The sequence below is a fragment of the Haliaeetus leucocephalus genome, unplaced genomic scaffold (genome assembly GCF_000737465.1).
Source record: "Haliaeetus leucocephalus isolate CR32 unplaced genomic scaffold, Haliaeetus_leucocephalus-4.0 Scaffold328, whole genome shotgun sequence".
NCBI classification, from domain to species: Eukaryota; Metazoa; Chordata; class Aves; order Accipitriformes; family Accipitridae; genus Haliaeetus; species Haliaeetus leucocephalus.
Window position 1 is genome coordinate 1,880,980 of NW_010972764.1, and position 18,325 is coordinate 1,899,304.

At 41.8% G+C, this 18,325-nt stretch overlaps 1 protein-coding gene across 1 annotated transcript in view; it reads right to left on the minus strand.

Moving 5' to 3' along the window:
* Positions 1–18,159, minus strand: part of DAP (death-associated protein) — a 54,364-nt gene extending 36,205 nt beyond the window's left edge. The window contains exons 1-2 of the mRNA XM_010571447.1: positions 18,070–18,159; positions 11,549–11,645 (exon numbers count right to left, since the gene is read on the minus strand). Coding sequence (XP_010569749.1) covers positions 11,549–11,645; positions 18,070–18,124 — 152 coding nt within the window. The 5' untranslated portion in view covers positions 18,125–18,159. The remainder of the gene's footprint in view (positions 1–11,548; positions 11,646–18,069) is intronic.
* Positions 18,160–18,325: the final 166 nt, after the last annotated feature.

Below are 18,325 nucleotides of genomic sequence, written 5' to 3' on the forward strand. Positions count from 1 at the left end.
TCCCGAAGTACCATCTGCTGAGGAGTGCTGCACAGGCAGGCAAGAACAGAGCGAGCTTCATGCTGGCCCTGCGTAGCCATTCATATTCTTTAAAACAGAAGAGGAAGGAAGAGGTTATAATGAGGTTATAACTCCCCCTTTCCTTCATTGTATTAATGTTCTTTATTGTTCTAGAAGACATGGCAACAGGCAGGGACAAGTATGAACTATACAGCATCTTAAAAAGCCATTAGCTAATAACCCTACATAAATTTTAAAAAAGTGCCAGAGAGGAAGACAAAATCTGGTGCATTAACTGTGAGCGGTTATCTTCCCTTTCCTCCTCCTATTGGCAGGGGAAAACAGTGTACATTAACTTGGTGAATTTCCTCTTCTCAGTAAAAGGTATTAAAACCTGAAAGAATCATCAAAGCAATAAAAAAAAAAAACAACCAATCTTCTAGCCTATTTTGTATGCACAGATTTTAAAAAAATTCCAGCAAGACCCCTCATTAAACTGAGTTACCATGGGATACAGCAGGAGACAATCTTGAGGATCAGAAACTGGAATAGCCAAACAGAAAAATTACATATCACTGCTTTAAAACAGATATGACTATTACAGATCTACTTCTATTAGAACTATGCAGCTCCTAACCACCATTTTTATTTATTTCTCAGTCTGACACAGAAAATATAAGAGAGCCAAGTCCTGATCATCAGACCAGCCAAGTTGTTAGTCAGCTCTGCATAGGAGGAAGAACATGTACACAGAGGTCTCTCAACATTAGAGCTCTTTTCAGAAAAAAAAAAAAAAAGAAGTGATTTGAGGAAAATACAACAGCAAGAGGACAACTGGCAATCACTAACTAATACAGAAATAATTCCAAGGGTAAGACACAGCATGAAATAAGAACATGAAGACTGGGAAACAAAGTGTCATAAAGGGAGATCCCTCCAAAGGGCAGCAGCAGGAATAAAGAATACATTATCAGCAGAACTGCCAGTTTTCTGTAAGTGTGCTTGCTTACAAGCTATGAAAGAAAAATGTAGTATTAGCTTCAAAGCCATCTAGAGGTCATCCAAACCATCCCAATACAGGGAAGGAACCAGAACAGCCGGTGTTATCAGCCAGAAGGCCTATGTTTAGAGAAAACAGCAGAACATGAAGCTCTGCTCCTTAGATGCTTTTGAGGTTCTGGCATTTTTTTTCCCCATTGTAAACTGAAACAAGAATAAAATCTTTCAAACACACCAGCAGAAACAGAACTGTGTAATGTCTGGAAACAGGAAATTAATTCTACAGCAGTTTTCAAAGCAGTAAATAAGAATGCTAAATTTCATTTAGTCAAAAGCTTTCTAAATAGCCTTATGTGGAAGAATTTGTGGTAATGTTATTAGTGTCACTGTTGATATAAAGCAGCATACACATAGCTACATACACTTTTCCTCTACAATCACAAGTTAGCCTGATCCCAGAAATAAAAGAAGAATCACAGAAGTGTAAAAATACCCAGTTCAGTTACTGAAATTTCATTCTACCACCTCCAATACAAAAGCAACATTTTAACAAACAAGCCAAATGGGGTTGTGCATTAACTGGTCAGTTAATTCATTAGTGCCCCACAAAGTCAAAAGTCGAATACATTGCATGCAAATAAGTTGCTTATTAGCAATAATAACATGTTGCTTATTAGCAAATATGCTAATATATTGCATGCAAGAATAAAAGATTTTTAAAAAATAAAAATTATCTAGCGATGGCAGCTTTTGTAAGTAAAGCAATGCAGAGTACTCTTGACCATCCTAATAACCACCAAACAGTAAACACAGTTTATCAATGCAGGTTCTAAAGGCTAATATGAGGTTACAGTCTCAGGAGATTGGCTATCAGGACTGGAGGACAATCAAGCTCAGTATCAATGTTTAAGGTGTACAAGGATACGCACACACAGTAATGAAATTTTGCTTACTGAATTATTTTGAAGACTTTCAGTAGTTCCAAATACTCTCAAAAGAAACACTACAACTTAAGCTGTTCTAGCAAAAAATAGCCTAGCTCTTCCACTGTAATACCTAGAGTTTTTTTTTTTTTTTTTTTTTGCATTCAAAAAGAAGGGTTTAGAGTAGGCTTTGGGAAGCAGTGACAAACGTTCAGCACTGCAAAGTACCAAAAAAAAAAAAAAAAAACCAAAGAAGCAAGCATCTGTCTTAAACAGAGTCCTCTGTCATTTTCCCAGAGTGAAATTTATAATTTGAAGACACCGAACCCAGTCATACCCTCAGCATATCATCATTCACAATCTTAATGCTACCTCCCCCCCAGCCCGGACAGGATCCCAAGGCAAGCACGAGGAACGCAGTCTGAACGAAAGCCTCGAGACTTGGGGAAGGCAGAGTCCACCTGCTGCAAAAGACACCGCTGGGACTCTAGGACTGCCTGATTCAGTACTGTAGTCTGGGGTGTTAGACGAAGCACGCCATAGGTCTCTCTCTCCATAACTGAGAGCTAGCCTAGTATTTAATTATGGCTCTAACAATCTGTACAAAAAAAAAAAAAAAAGCTAGATTTCAAGATCATTAGGGAAAAGAACAAACCACTTTGGTTGTACCCCACAGCAACAAAACCAACTCCTCTTTGAACGCATTAACAGCCCCAGGCTCACCGTGTTATATATATTCTAAGGAATGAGTCCCAGAGAAACTGAAACTCATCAGAACTAAGATTTGTGTGAATGTTGCTGAAGTGTTTTTTACTAATTGCCATTTATTTAACAGGATGCCTGTGACCAAGATGCAATCATTGAAATGTTACAATAAAATCAGAAGGCAGCAAGCCTATTGCAGCAAACACTTTCCCATCAAGTAATGTGCTGCAATGAACAGCTCTATCAACTGCTACGGCAGACTAAATAAGACTCTGATGATAATACAACAATGTTTTCAGCATTGTCTTTAATTAACTCTTGTGTACCTCCTGCTTCTAGTACCAGTGTCCTGGGAGCAGCCAAGTGGAATTCCCTCCTGTTTGGCCCAGTGACAGTTAACAAATGATAATTCTAAGTTTATTTTAATATTAAACTGCTTCAAAGTTCGGTGCCTGATGCAGCTGAGGCAGAAGAAACTTAAGGGAGAGGAAGGTGCTACTTGAAAAACTAGATCCCCCTCCTTGGCACACATGGTGTCAATCTCACACACCTCCTACTCATTTTCAGCTCATGGTGACTTCACTTCAAACACAGTTTTTTTATTCTAAATAAACGAGTAGCATCTGGTCCTCTGGCACCTTTTTCTAGTAGAAATTCCTACCTTTAGCTTTAGAAATGCTCTCAGTGTTGCCAAACAAATAATAGAGATTTGGGCTTAGCTGGCATAATGAAAAGGATTTGATTATACTTTGGGGTTTGGAAATTTTTGCGCTATATAATGCGTATGTAATATCTGTTTCAACACTGTCTGTGCCTTTAAACTGGCATGGTGACCTTCATCCCATGCATTCCAATACTTCAGAAGGATACCAAGAGAAAGGCACAAAGCAAAATGGCACTACTCAAGCTATTAGCTTAAGATATTTTACTTTTCCATACAGACGTGGAATGCCGTGCTAACTAAGCTGTGCCACTCACAAGATACTACTTCCCATCCGTTTTTCTCTCGCATATGAGTAAGCTTTTCTCACTTTCCTCATCACACAGAATACAAATTATAGGCTTTCATTCTTTTAAAATCTTTTTCTTACACCAGCTTGGCTGACAATTCAACTCAGCTTTCCAGCTAATTTCATAAGACAGCATATGTTTCTTTGGGACCAAACCCGGCTCTAGCTGAGCTGGATGGCATATCTTCTGTTCACTTTGAGGGGGGGGAAATATCAGATCTTTTTTAGTTCTTTCACACATGCACAAAGTACTTCAGGAATATGAAAAGAGCTATCCCTATAATGTCATAACTAGCACTTACACTGATGGATTTATCAACTTACTGCTTCAATCATCAAGAAATACTGGAAGCATGAAACAGTCTTTCAGAAGACTCACATCTTCCTGTATGAGAATGCTTCATTCATAATCTTGTCTAGCTTTTTCTCCATTCCCTACATTCACAGATACTTTCACTTCTTAAATGGAGATATTCGCAGCCTCTCTTCTTGCCTTACAGTAGTTCTGCATTTAAAAATCAGTATTACATATTCTATTCTCTGTACTTATAGTTAAATCTATAACCGTATATGCATTTGATAAGGTTCAACACAGGTCATAGAAATTACTTTGCTACTTCTCCAAGTAACTGGTCATCTGCAGAAGGTATTGTCCTGAAAAATCACATGAAAATTGCTAATATTGGCTTTGGGTTTTATAATTAAACAAATTATGCATATATAAACTTTAGTAGACTTGAGCATCTGCTAATCATAAAAACTATGCAAAAGATTAAGACATGAAGATGAATAATGGGGTGGGAAAATGCATTGAAGGCAATATGACTTATGAAAAGGAGAAGAGCATGACACTATTAAGAAGCTATTCCCTTAACTATGAAGTGAATTTAAATCCAAAATAATAAAGATAAGAAAGAGGAAGAAAAAAAAAAAAAAGGCACTATGCACAGAATTTGTTGGGAAAATAAAGATGTTTTGGAAAAGGTAGGAAGCTATTTCCCTCATTGCACTATGTTCTGTATTCTGCTTAATAATATTACACAGTTGCAAATTTTTTACAGCTCTTTTGCCAGCAGAACTTTCTTTTCGCCTTTGGAATATTTCATAAGTAAAAAAAAAGTTACAGTCACACCAAACTCTGGTATGACAATGGGATAACGCCCAACGTTTTCATCTTTCCCAGAAAGCATGGTGTTCACAGCCGGGTTGCTTTTTCATTGCATTTCCCCCAGACATTTCACCCTCTAAGGCCAACTGCCTCCACCTCTGAGTAATGAGAGCTCAAAGGCCAAAGACATGAATAAAAGCCCTCAAAAGTCACATCCATTATATTTAATCAAGCTTCAGCTTTTATATGGTCTAGCATAAAACGGCAATATACAGTCTGTGAACATAATCTTTGTGTAAAGGCACCTCAGCTCACAGAGGTAACAGAATCAGGCCCCAAAAAGAGGGGGGAAAAAAAAAGAGGTGGTTAGAGAACTGGTGGAAGAAACGTGAATTCTGTCAAAGCAAAGGATCTGGATGTTGATGACAGATGCTTGTACGTGGTATCAGTTCACTCCTTCAGACCTGCCTCCGCTGACGCAATAGCCCAAGAGACTTTTTAAGCCAACACGTAAGTGGCCCTGCTGCCAGAAAGGGAGACTCAGTCAGTCCTCTACCCACCAAAGTTGCACATTTCCTCTTCAAAAACTTAAGCAGAAGATGTAGCAGCCTATCCGTCCTGACCTGTCTCTTTCTTTTAACCTTAAATATTCACCATGCCAAGTCAATGCCTGCTTGCTTTCCCAGTATTTTGGTTTTATAGATGCATGAACACAGGTAAAGATATCTTTATCTTGGTGAACTACACAGGAGAAACACTAATGGGCTATTCACTCTGAATACGTATGGAAGTACAAAGCTACGTGTTCATGGGGGTTTGATTTCCGTGTTTAACAAGCTGTAAAGTATCTTTTTTTTTTTTTTTTGCTTAGAACTCCCAAGATTTCCCTTTGTCAAACACCTGCTGACTCTACAACAGACAACACTAGAACTAACTGGACTGAAACATCTTCATCCATGACAGAAACTACAGGACTTGTGTGCAAGCCAGCTGAACACTGGACGTTATTTCCCAGGTCTTAGCTGTGCTGAAGGGCAGCTATTCCCAAGTTAAAGGGTCAGGACTTTGACTCTACAGTTTCTGCCCCAGCTAAATAACCAGAAAAACAGGGCGAAATACAAGGAGTAGAAATAGTTACAAGCATTTCCATATTTGTGGTGTAAACAAACATGCAAACTTGCTCTAATGGCTTAGTTGTATAATCTACTTTCTATTTTTTAAATTCTGTCATAAGTTTGGACAACAAGGGTCATTATAAGGCAAAAATTAAACATATTTCAATGACAGCAGAATCTTCAGTGGCAACTGAAAAATGGAAATAATGCCTGTGGCTTATTTCTTGTCAGTTGCAACAGAGCAAAGTGAGGGAAAGGAAAAACTAATTTACTCTTGAATGAAAGTATATACCTGCAGCCTAAGTTTTTGAGATTTCCACCATACTTCAAAAAGAAAAAAAGCAGGTGCAGTTTAACTAGCATATTCAGACTTAACAAGTAACACAGAGATACCCGAAGGATAACAGGAGCCTTCGACAACTCCTCTCTCACCACGTAACTGAGTAAGTACCAAGACGGGCTCTTTGACATACAGACACCCATATGCTCATTAGCATGATTTTGCTTTTGAATCCCCACATTCTAAATTACCCTCTTAATATTTTTTTTTTTCTTTTGCCCAATGAATACAGTTAAGGCCAATATGCACATCCTAAACTGAATTAAAATCCAGGCTGTATGATTTATTCTTTCTAGAGCTAATGTGAATCCAGCATTATGTCTGGCTTTCCCAAGCTCCAGGTAAGTTTAAGATAGAAAACACATACCTTTTACATATGCGTACTGAGAAACCACTCTACTGTATTTATATTCAGTAATTAAATCACTGTAATTACCCACTTTGTTTCAGAAATATAACAAAAGAGAAGGAAAGAGTCTTTAGACATGAAAGCTGTTGCAGTTTACCCTGTTTGTTAAAAGACAAAATGAGCCAGATATTTACTTTAAATATTCTTTTTTTAAATCCAGATGCTGATATATAATTATAGTTTCTTCTGCTTGAGGTCCCAGAGTGACAATTAATGAAGCTCTCGTGCAAAACTGAACAAGCAGTTCTCACTTCAAATTATCTGTCTTTCAGGAGTATTTATTATGGCTAGAGTCAGATGTTGGTACAGGACTACGCATGATATTGCAAATCTCAGTTAAACATGCATTAGTGGGCTTCTAATAAAGCCCAGGACTATAAGCAGCCTACTTATTCCAAATACCTTCTATGACAACACACGGTCCTGAAAAATGATGTTTCTATTCATAACCCTACTTCTAATTATATGTTTCACCTTCATCTAGCATCACAAAAAAAACCTTCCAGCAGCAATCAGTATGACTGTCAATCAACCAAAACTGCAACCATATCCAAAAAACAGATCAACGCAAGTCTTAAGCAATTACAGAAACATAAGAAAATCAGTAAGAGATCAGACCAGAAGTTCATCCAGCCGGTATCCTATCTCCAACCAGCCTGATCAAAATCACTCTTGTCTTGAAGAACACGTGGGCCGAGGACCCCACCTCACACCCAAGTTTACCACTGATGTCTTGACCACAGTGGTGCCACTGGCTTTGGATGCCACACACAGTTTTTTAGTTCACCTAACCCAAATGATGCAAGCCCTCCCTTCTTTCACTGAGTCTCCTCCATATAATCACCTCCAACCATTCCTCTTTAAGTAAAACTGTACTTATACCAGACATGTAAAATTATTTCCATACTGCTCAAGGCTGAGAACTGCCTTGTAGGAAAAGTTTAAATTTGTATAAAATCATCTTACCACATATTGTTTTAAGGGATCACAAATCACTATTATGACAAGTCAGGCTACCATTTCACAAAATGGTAGGTTGTCATAACAAATTTATTTTAGGAAACAGAACTGAATAAAATACTTTGCAGAGTAAATTACAGCAACTGGATTGCAAGTTGCTAAACAAATGAGAAAAAGAAATGTCAAAGAAGATATACCTGGTGAATGTTACTTTAAAGTCACCTTTATCACAGCACAGTTAGCTACTTCAGGGGTGTTTACCTCTATCAGCTTTGTTTACATTAAGACTAGAAACACTGACCCAATGCCTTTTTCTGCAAGCATGCTGCAAAACCAATGCCAGCTGTCTCCGAAGCCACAAATACTACCATGAACTCTAGCTGAAAGCTTTCTTGCTGAGCAGCTGCTCAGATCTGTGCCATTGTGGCGAGGACATGTGCTCTCGGAGCTCCCAGGGAACTCTGGGAGAGCTTGAAATCTTCTGCCTCGATTTACTGCCAATTCCAGTAATGTGTCCTCAACTAAGAGGACAATGAGATTAAAATAATCACTCAATCATCCTAGCCTCCCTCTTGACACACAGACACACACACAAATTACTCTTCTCTGTTTTATTATTTTCTCTCACATCACTGTCAGCTGCCCCTATCACCTGATAGGAATTGCCTTAAGGGCTGTTTGCTTCTTTTGACTTTGAATGCAATAGGGAGTAGAGATTGCATCATATCAACGATACTACCTTAAAATGGCAAGGACTGAAAACATGAGAGTAGAAAGTTAAAAACCCAGATGTCTCTGCACCTGCTTAGCAAAGGGACATAAAATATCAGCTAGCAAAGACTAAAAAGTACATATATATTAGTGCCACAGAAAGCAGAACAGAATGCTGGAGGCCTCTTCTCCTCCTCCTGATAAACCCATCCCCATCTCCTGATAAACTTCTGTCTGCAGGCAACAGAAATCCAAGTGTTCTAGAAGGGCACTGTGAATCACCAGGAGCTGACACAGAGACTCCAGGGGACTGCACCTTCCAACAAAAAAGCAGCTGACACGCTGCAAACATAATTTAATTTTGACAAACAACAACTTTATGTACTATGGCCTGTGGAGTTTGCTTATTCTGTCTATGGCTAAATAACTTCTTGCTCGCACTACAGCTTGTATCGCCATTGGAGCTGTACAAGTATTCTCACAGGGGCCTACAACAGGCACATTAAACCCTTCCCCTCGCAGACACAAAGGTTCCTCAGTTCTACCAGGAAACAACTTCTCTGAGACTTGTAAAGCAACTTAACAGTTTTGGTTTATAATTCATGCTGGTTCCCATCTAACTATGCTTGCTCCTTCCATCCCTCCTGCCACCATCCTTCTCAAGAGGATTAAATCAAAGAAAGAAAAGTTCAGAGCGATGCTTTTTGTGTTAATACACAGGCTCAAGAATAACTGTATGCACAAGTGCCTAATACAGACTGATAACGTATCCTCTACAAGAAAACTAAAGCAAAGAGCACATTCTAAGTGCACACTTTGGCAATAAACTGATGAGGTGGCCGAGGGAATGGATTTTATGAGGTGCAACAGCTAACTATTCCCTAGTTAGTAAGGTAGCTCCAGAGGTCATTAAACTTTCCCCTCTGCCTTTAAAGCATAAAAATCGCTCACGGACCTGCTTTACAATATTAATATACAGTGCATATTTATTAGCATCTTAAGATCAGGAGCGCACTCCCCCTCCAAATCGTTCTGTTGGCCAGGCTTTGTTTTGCATTGTGGATTGGTGTCAGGGCACCTGACCTGGACTCCCTGCAGATGACGCTAAACTGGAACACGCCATCCAAGGAGACACCTAACACACGCCAGCTGGGCTTGGTCTTTCAGTCCAGGAGACCAGACTAAGTAGTCTCCAAAACACATGCAGTGTGGTGAACATGAAGGCCTCAGCACCGACTGTTTCCCCCTGCAGACCTGCTTCTGTTGTGTCACAGCACCTGCTAAAGCAGACACAGCCACAAATATCAAGTTAAATTTTAACTTTTCCCTACACTATTTGAGTGAAAGGGGAAAATTATAATCTTGTTTGAAGAAAGGAATAAAGCAGATAGCTATATTGTAACAGAGATCTGCGAACAGGCCTAAGAAGTCTTCTCACTTGGATACTAATGCGATTCCCTCACCATGAGGTTGGCATGCCAAGGAAATATAAGAATAAGCAGGTATATAACACTGTACTGGGTCTGGCTGAGATGGAGTTAATTTTCCCCATAGCAGCCCTCATAGTGTTGTGCTGTGCATTGGTAGCTAGAAAGGTGTTGATAACACACCGGCGTTTCGGCTGCCGCTGAGCAGCTGTCAAGGCTGTCTCTCCGACATTCTCCCCTCACCAGTAGGCTGGGGGTGGGCAGGATCGCGGGAGGGGACACAGCCAGGACAGCTGACCCAAACTGACCAAAGGGGTATTCCATACCGTATGACATCTGCTCAGCAATAAAAGCTAAGAGAAAGGAGGAGGAGGGGAGGCATTCGTTATTACAACGTTTTTCTTCCAGAGCAACTGCTATGTGTACTGAAGCCCTGCTTCCCGGAAAGTGGCTGGACATCACCTGCTGATGTGAAGTGGAGAATAAATCTGTTGTTTTCCTTTGCTTCCATGCACGGCCTTTGCTTTTGCTTTATTAAACTGCCTTTATCTTGACCCTCCAGTTTTTTCCATCTTATTTTCTCTCCCCCTCCCCGCCCAAGCCCAGCTGAGGAGGGGAGTGATACAGCATCTTGGTGCGCACCTGGCTTCCAACCAGGATCAGCCCACCACAAACACACCTTAAATAAAAGGACATATCCCCAAGCAAAGTTTAAATTAACCACAGGATACGATTCCTTCCTTTGGACAAAACTGGACTGCAGTACAGACTCTGTTCCAACTCATGTGCCAATGAACAGAAATACAAGATGACCAATGTGGTTAATGAAGAAATGGCATAAAGTTTTATTTTCCTACCTCTGATTTGAATATATTAATTAAAATTACTTTTCCCTTCTCATAAACATGTTTCCTATTCAAGTTGTGATTTAGTAAACAAACACGTTTGTTCTTATTTATACAGACATTTTCACAATACTTATTTATTACCATTGTTTTAAATGTAAAATAAACATCATGTGAGTCATTCTACTTACCAAAGCACAAGAATGGCGCTCTGGTTGGGGTTTTTTTTGCCAGGAGCAAATAGCAAGGACAAACCCATGCAGTAAACTAGTACATAAAGATTTCAGGTAAATATAGTCTTGGCTACAAAGAAGAACAGCTAGCCAAGGAAAGCAGCACAAAACCAGGTGTTTTTTGTATAAACAGAATTACAGCAACAGTCCATTGAACCTCCCTGCTTTCACTTCTACACAGCAGTTATCTGATAAATCTAGTTAAAACTGCTAAGTAACTGCTGTCTATCTTGGTATCCTCCACCACTAAAACTGCTAGATTCCCACCTAAAATAAAAACAGATAATATTCATAGCATTTATTTTTACTTGTCTTTGAAAAAGCACCATATTGTCAAATACCTCACAGAGAAAGGAGTATGGGCCAAAGGGTAGAAGGAATCACCCAGTACACAGCAAGACCACCTCATACACAGATTGACAGCCTAATGACTGCGTCCAAATGTGCCTAGCCTCTGTGTTTCTGCACAGTCTGAAATAATGTTCAGAGATTTTAGGAAACCTGGTGTTTTACTTTAACTGTACCTTTTTTCCTAACCTTCTCTTACCTGACAGGATCATTTAAAGGTGGCTCAGCAAGGTAAAAATTCCCAAACTCCCCAATTCTCCTGAAGGAGCGTGTAACTTGCTACCACTTTAAATTAATTTTATGATACAAACCCAACTGTATCATTGGTTTGCTATCCACAAGGAAAACAAACTGGTGATAAAGTTCAAGGTCATGAAAATTCACTGTAGCACATGCACCAAATCAAAGGGCTCACCTGCTGGTTTCCCAGTCTTGGTCATCCTTATCTTTTTCTTCTTTGGCATCAGAATTGTGTGGGTGTTTCTGCACAATCCGCATCCCACCAGCTTTCACTGGAACGAAAATTAGAGACACACAACAAACCTCAGTCAAATCAGCATAAGTGAAGAACATTTTAAAGATGACCCTCTCCCTCTCCCCCCCTACTATTTTGCAGAGTAGTTTAATAGTAATCACATTTTGAAAACGGGGCCCAAAGTGTTTAAAAGTGGCGAGCCTGAGAAACAGCTACTTCAGGACCGCATCTGCCATTCTCCTTCACTTCATGCCATCTTTGCTCATCCTGAGAAGTTGCAGCTCATTTTACCACCTGCTTCAAATACCATTTTAGAAAACTCAGCTCTGTTTTAACTCTCCTACCAACACCCCTACCAACTTGCAGCAGTCAGAAGAAATGGAGGCAATGGCTTGCGTAACACTACACAAAAGGCCACAAACACAAACGTTAAATACTCCCATAAAACAAGAAGGGCTGAAGAACCTTACTTGTCATTTCAAGTTAAAACCTACAGCCATAATAACGGTATTTATATGAAGTACTACTTCACGAACCATGTAATAAAAAGCAAAGTTAGGACGACTGTTAACTTGCATTTAGAACAGAGCTTTTTGCTTTGCAAAACATAAGCATTTACCACATTTCAAATCCTTGTCATGATTTAGTTTTAGAAATGACGCAAACGTGAAAACACCCCTTTAAAACACAAAACAAGAAGTGAAAGCAAATCCACTTCTGTTCATGATTTATCCCCTCCAGAGTGAAATATAAAACAGGAACCAAGCCAGGCCTAACACTGCAGCTACTAAGCAGAGAAACAGGCAGGCTGCTCTTGATCTGCTTTCTGTTTTAATATTGTACTTTTTTTTTTTTTTTTTGCTTCAACCGTTGCTATACACGCTTAGAGGACAGCACAGGATAAGATGATGCATCTCGTTAGCTAATTCAGCAGGTTACATTGCCCTTAGTAACCACATCAGAACACTACTGTAGCAGTCAGGAGTCAATAAAACCACCTACAGATGCATCGGTTTGTGTTTCACATTGCCGCGACACGGTAAGTCTGTGGACAGCCTCAGCAGAGCTGTCACAGCCCGAGCAAGCAGGATGCCAGAACAGCACTCAGAAGGAGACGAAGCAGCTTGCCAGGGCGGCTCGGGGAAACTGTACCTCTGACAGCCCTCCTGGGTCCAGTCACTGAGGGATTAAGGCACCTCACAGAAGTTCAGTGCTAACCCCTGAAACCTAGGAACAGCTTTAGTTCTCAGCTCCAAACCAGGGCAGCAAGGGGAAGGACACTCCCGTGCACGAATTTTACAGCCTGTGTGAAGGCAAGCAGTAAAGAGAAAGTGACTTGCCTTAGGAGAAAGTGACAGCTCTTGGGCCCTGGGATTTTTTTATATAGATTTCAAACTTTGTGTAATATTTGAAAGATAAACTTCTGATTCAATAAAGGACATTAACTAAAGGCAGGCAATCAATAGACAAACCCAAAGAAATGCCTTTTAAAACCTATCAAAACTGTGTCTCCTCATCATGCATTAAAAAAACCAAAACCAAACCAAACCAAAAAACCCCACACTAACCCTTTTGTGCTCTCTCTCCAGCATAAAACTTACAATACTTAAATTGGAAAGAAATGTTCCACATGGGACAAGGAAAAAGACAGAAAGGTTAGGCGACAAAGAAATGTACTTTTAAAAATCAAACAAAAACTAAAATTCCTATTAATTTTTCTTGATGCAAACTCCGTAGAAATTTAAGGTTGTTCGCGAAAGCAAGCACTCTGAGTTCTGTCAAGTGCTGTCTTGTTCTAACATCTCAGTTAATCAAACTGATTGGTATGTTTTATTTACATTAATTCATAAATTTAACATCACTGCACAATCAGTTCTTATTAGTTTCCTTTCAAATTACTTTTTGTGGAAGATGCTGTCTCCACAGCAACGTCTGCCAGGTTACAAACAGCAGTTCTGGACAATGCACACACGCTTTCACACTCTTCACCATCTAACAGAAAACTAAAGAAAACAGTACCCGAAGGTTTAGTGCTAATTTAGCTGATCTAAAATCTCTCTCCTCTTATACGTATATCATCAGGCCACCAGCCACTTGTTTTCTCTTTATCTGTCACTGGCAAAGATATGCAGCTAACACGTTCAGATTTCTCTGTAGAATTAACAGGGATTAAAAAGCAAATAACCAGACAATTAAAAGGCATAATAGTGACTGGCTAATGCAGTAACTTAATAATTTTAATAATCTGATTTTTTGCACCAATATCAACAGGCAAAGAAAGTATAGGCAGCTAAAAGTACATCGGTGCATAACTGAATAATCTTTAGTAATTCAGGGTTACTGTGCAGATCTGGGAAACCAAACGAAGAATCCAGCAAACAACTGCAGTAATAATGTGTATTTCTGAGGCCAGAAGTGAAATAATTAGATCAGCAACCTGTACATACAGCTGATGTACATCTCTGCCACCCATGACACAGCATGCTCATACCCAATCTAGTTTCAAGAGACTTAGCTTAAGAAGAGAAATACCCTTGCAACATAATTCACCTTCCTTTTCAGAAGATTTCAACCAAGCTACACCTCAGGGTTAGACAGAGAGAAGAAACGATGATTACATCCACCAAGCTAAAGAAAGACCCACTCCATTTGTGAGATTTTCTTGGGACTTACGAGGATTCATCTATTTCTTACTTGCCTAGCATTTACTACATAATTTGACAGATGCTTACCATGGTGATTTTTTCACTTAAAAGTCATTGGGGATCGCCTGCCAGCACGCTCCAAGAAGAGCAACTGCGCAAGTCTGTTTGCCTCACTGCTGGGTAAGAGCTGAGTTTTGGATTTTAATTATTACCTGGCATGTTTCCCTCCCAGCCCCCCAACAGGCAGACAGGACTGTCTTGTTTGTCTTGTGAACGCCAGCCTGCGTTCCTCTTAAGGGTATGACTACTCCTTTTGGAAATGTATTAAACAACCATGTTAATCAATTACTACTCAAGACGATCTGGAGTCGGTAAACATTCTCAGTCTATTTACTCCCCCCCCCACTCCTGTGCTTCTTCAGGACTGCTCCCGGTTTCTGAGACTGAACTCTGAGATAAACCCCACCGAGCTGCAGCAAGCACCAAGTACCTAGAGAAGCACCGCAGCTCAGCGACAGCTCTGGGCCCAGCTTGCTCAGGCTGCAGACCCGAGGCAGTCCTTCCCGGGGAAACCTTCCAGCTCAACCCAAATTGCCCGCTGGTCACAGCAACCAGACAAACTTTGAGAAATCCAAAGTATAACCAAGAGCTTTAGCAGCTTCCCGTTTTCCTTGAGTATAGTATTAAATTTTAAGAAAAAATCTGTTTCTCATGAACTGTATAATAATAGACTGCATTACATCGATGAGATGTATAAAAAGCCAGGACTGAGGGAAACGCAAAATAGGCCGTTCTGCAAGCTTAAGGGAGTGGAGCATACATTAGTGTCTGACAAAACAGGAGCAGAAGTGAGAGTTATTATATACCTTCATTTCACAGAAATCTTGGCTCAGAGCTATATTTTTTTAATGTAGGAAAAAGCACATAACTATTTTCACAAACCTATTGTAAAGCTTCATAAATAAACTATTAATACAATCACCTTGCTTTATTCCTCCTTAGTATCTACCAGAAGAAATGAACAGCTAAAAGCATAATTATGCAGACCTCTCTAGAGGGGCTGCAAGCTGTACAAACCTAATCAGCAATGTATTAGATACATTGATCTCACTGGTAGACCGATATTTAACAGAGCTTAAGCTGGGGCCCTCTTAAGTTTCAGAAAGGAGTTCAAAGTTGCTTCATGCATCCTGTTACCAGCCTGAGGTCTTGAGGCTTCTTTCCATTTCATTATCCTTTGTCTTTTCAAGTGTTTTTCTTGTCTTCCCCCCCATATGAAAGATCAATGCAGAGAGGAAACGAACAGACTGCACGCAGTCAGTAAGCGAGGGCTAACAGTGCATATGAAAAACAATGGATTTGTCAATTCTGCTTTAATTTGACGATCCAAATCCTTCCTAACCTTTATGTGTTCAGTTCATACTCAGTGGGGTAAGACACACCCGTAATTACAGGCAGGGCTTGTTACACAACATACACAGCAAAACCAGAGCTTTTAAGCCATTAGTCAAAAAAGATCCCCTATTCACATCTTTCCTTTGCTAGGAACTTGCCTGGTTATTTATGAACACGATTCCACCTGTATTTATGTAGTCATCTTTTATTTATTTTTTTAAGAATTTTTTACTTCCATTTTATTAAAACTTGCTTGCAAACTGCCCTATTGAATTACATTATTATCCAAGAATCTAAACTGGCTTGAGATAGAGGGTTAAAACCTAGCTTCAGCCCGCAGAGTAAATACAAAGTGTCTCTAGTCAGCACATTTATTGCAGATTTTCAAAGTATTAAAAGACCACAGGGCCACTTTCCTCTGCCAACCAGCTCAGAACCATCTTCTTTCAGAAACGACCTGAAGATACTGTAAAGCATTAGGCTTTTTTCTGGCCTCAAAGACAGACTTGGTGATTGCCTTCCTTCTGAAGCTGAATTGGTGCATACTCCCAAAAACCCCTCAGGGATGCTAATGATCTTAAAAGGCATGCAGCTGAAAAAAGTTCTTCAGTTCATATGTGGCTGCATGTTATACAAAGAAAAAAAAATAATACTGAAATACTCTGACAGCAAGGGAAACCTGTACTGTACTCCAGTTGTGCTTTTGCACTGTGCGTCGCTAGTTTCTCACATGTCCTACAGAGGCTCACTTCAGGTCTTTAAAAAATTCCACCTCTCTGAAAAGACAGGTTTTGAAGCAAAACTCTCAAACACACAACAACATCCGAAAGTACAGTTACAAAGCATCTAAATGAAAATATCTGCCATTTATCCTTTGTTCCCTTACCATTGATGGTGCAGCAGGAAGACACAGCTAAACCAACCTACGGTCTTAACCATCTCTTCACACAGAAGATGAAGTTTACCTGACCTGAGGGTGAGCCAGCCTGAGGAGCTATGGCAGCAAAAGCTGTCAACATTGGGAAAGGTGCTTTGGTTTGGTTCCCTGAACCAGCTAACCAGGAGGTCTGGTAAGAGGTAATACCATGACACGGAAGGCTGCAGAACTGGGACGACTCTGCTCAGCCAAGAGATCAGCTTAACTGTACTACTGAACTGTATTTGCCATGCAAAGCCAAGCCATTATTTCTCACTTCTATTCTCTATTTAAAGGAATTTCAGGTCCTCATTATGAGAAGAGCAGAATTCAATTAGGATTCAAAAATTGTTCCCTAATGTAGCTTTAAATCTCATAGATTGATTTGAATATAAAACTGACACCCTGTGAATGAAGAATTTCATGATTTTTTTGACTGAAACACTTAAAAAAAAGAAAAAAGCCAACTATTCCAGCAGGACACACTGCAAGACGCACGAAAAGCTGCTGGTGCAGGGACCAAATTCCCCTTTTCTAAGACAACCATAATGAAGAATAAGGAAAACGAACTAGCGGCACGTGAGGGGTCAAGACGACATGGATCCTGCGAGTCACCGAACCCCGGCTGCGTACCGAGAGGAGCCGACACAGATCGGTGTCCCACCGACGCAGCTCCTACCCTGACCGCCCGCTGCTCTGCCCACCCGCGACCACCCAGCACCGGGTGGAAGGCGCCGGAGCTCCTTGGCCGGGCAGCTAAGCAAGCCGCTTGCCTTGTTTCCCACTCTGCCAGCCTCCAGAATTAAAGCTAGGTACCTGCGGCCCGCTCTGGCCCTCGCACCACAACGCCCACAGGCAAAATGGAGGCAGGGAGTACTCTTCATCTGCCGTTCGCAGGGCGGCTCGCCCCGTGGCCGTGAGGTGGCCGGGACCGCTCCTTTCCCCTTCCCGCCCTTCCCCAGCCCCAGGCGGCGGTTCCCCAGGCCTCCACCGCCTTTCGAGGCCGGGATGCCCTCACGGAGGAGGAGGACGACGCCATCCGCCTCACAAGCTGGCAACGCCGAAAGGTTTGTCCGCGACCAAGAGAGCTCCTCCGGGGCGAGCGGGGCAGGGACACTCGCCCCCCCCCACCCTCCCCGGTCACTGGCGAAGGCTGCCGGAGGGCAGTGAGGGGGGAAAGAGGGAGAGCGGCAGAGCAGAGATCCCGAGGGGACCCTCGCACACTCCCGCTGCCAGAGAGCCGGATCGGACGTTGCTCTGGAGCGGGGAAATACGGGGACCCCCCCCCCGGGCCTCACACGCACCCCCGCCCCCGGAGGCAGCAGCCGCGGCGGGTCCCGGCCCAGCCCGCCCTCACCCTCCTCACCCCGGCGCCCGCAAGACTTCGCGGGGAACCGGGCTCTCCCGGAGGGGCTCGGCCCACCGCTACCTTCCCCCCCCGACCCCGTCCCGTCCCCGGGGAGTGAGAAGAGAAAGAGCGGAGAGACGGGAACCGGCGGCCGTACCAGCAGGAGGGTGTCCGGCCCGCGTCTCTGCTTTCTCTTTGGGAGGCGAAGACATTTTTACTGTGTGGCAGCGGCCACCCGCACCCCGACGCCGAGCAACGGCCGAGCAGACCGGCCCGGCCTGCCCTCCCCTTCTTCCCTCCTTTCCTTCCCTGCGCGGCGCGGCCCCGCTCCCGCCCTGTCAACGTGGCCGCCGGGCGCCGCCGCCATGGACGCGCCCACCGAGGGCGTTCCCGCCCTTGCGCCTTCTTCTCCG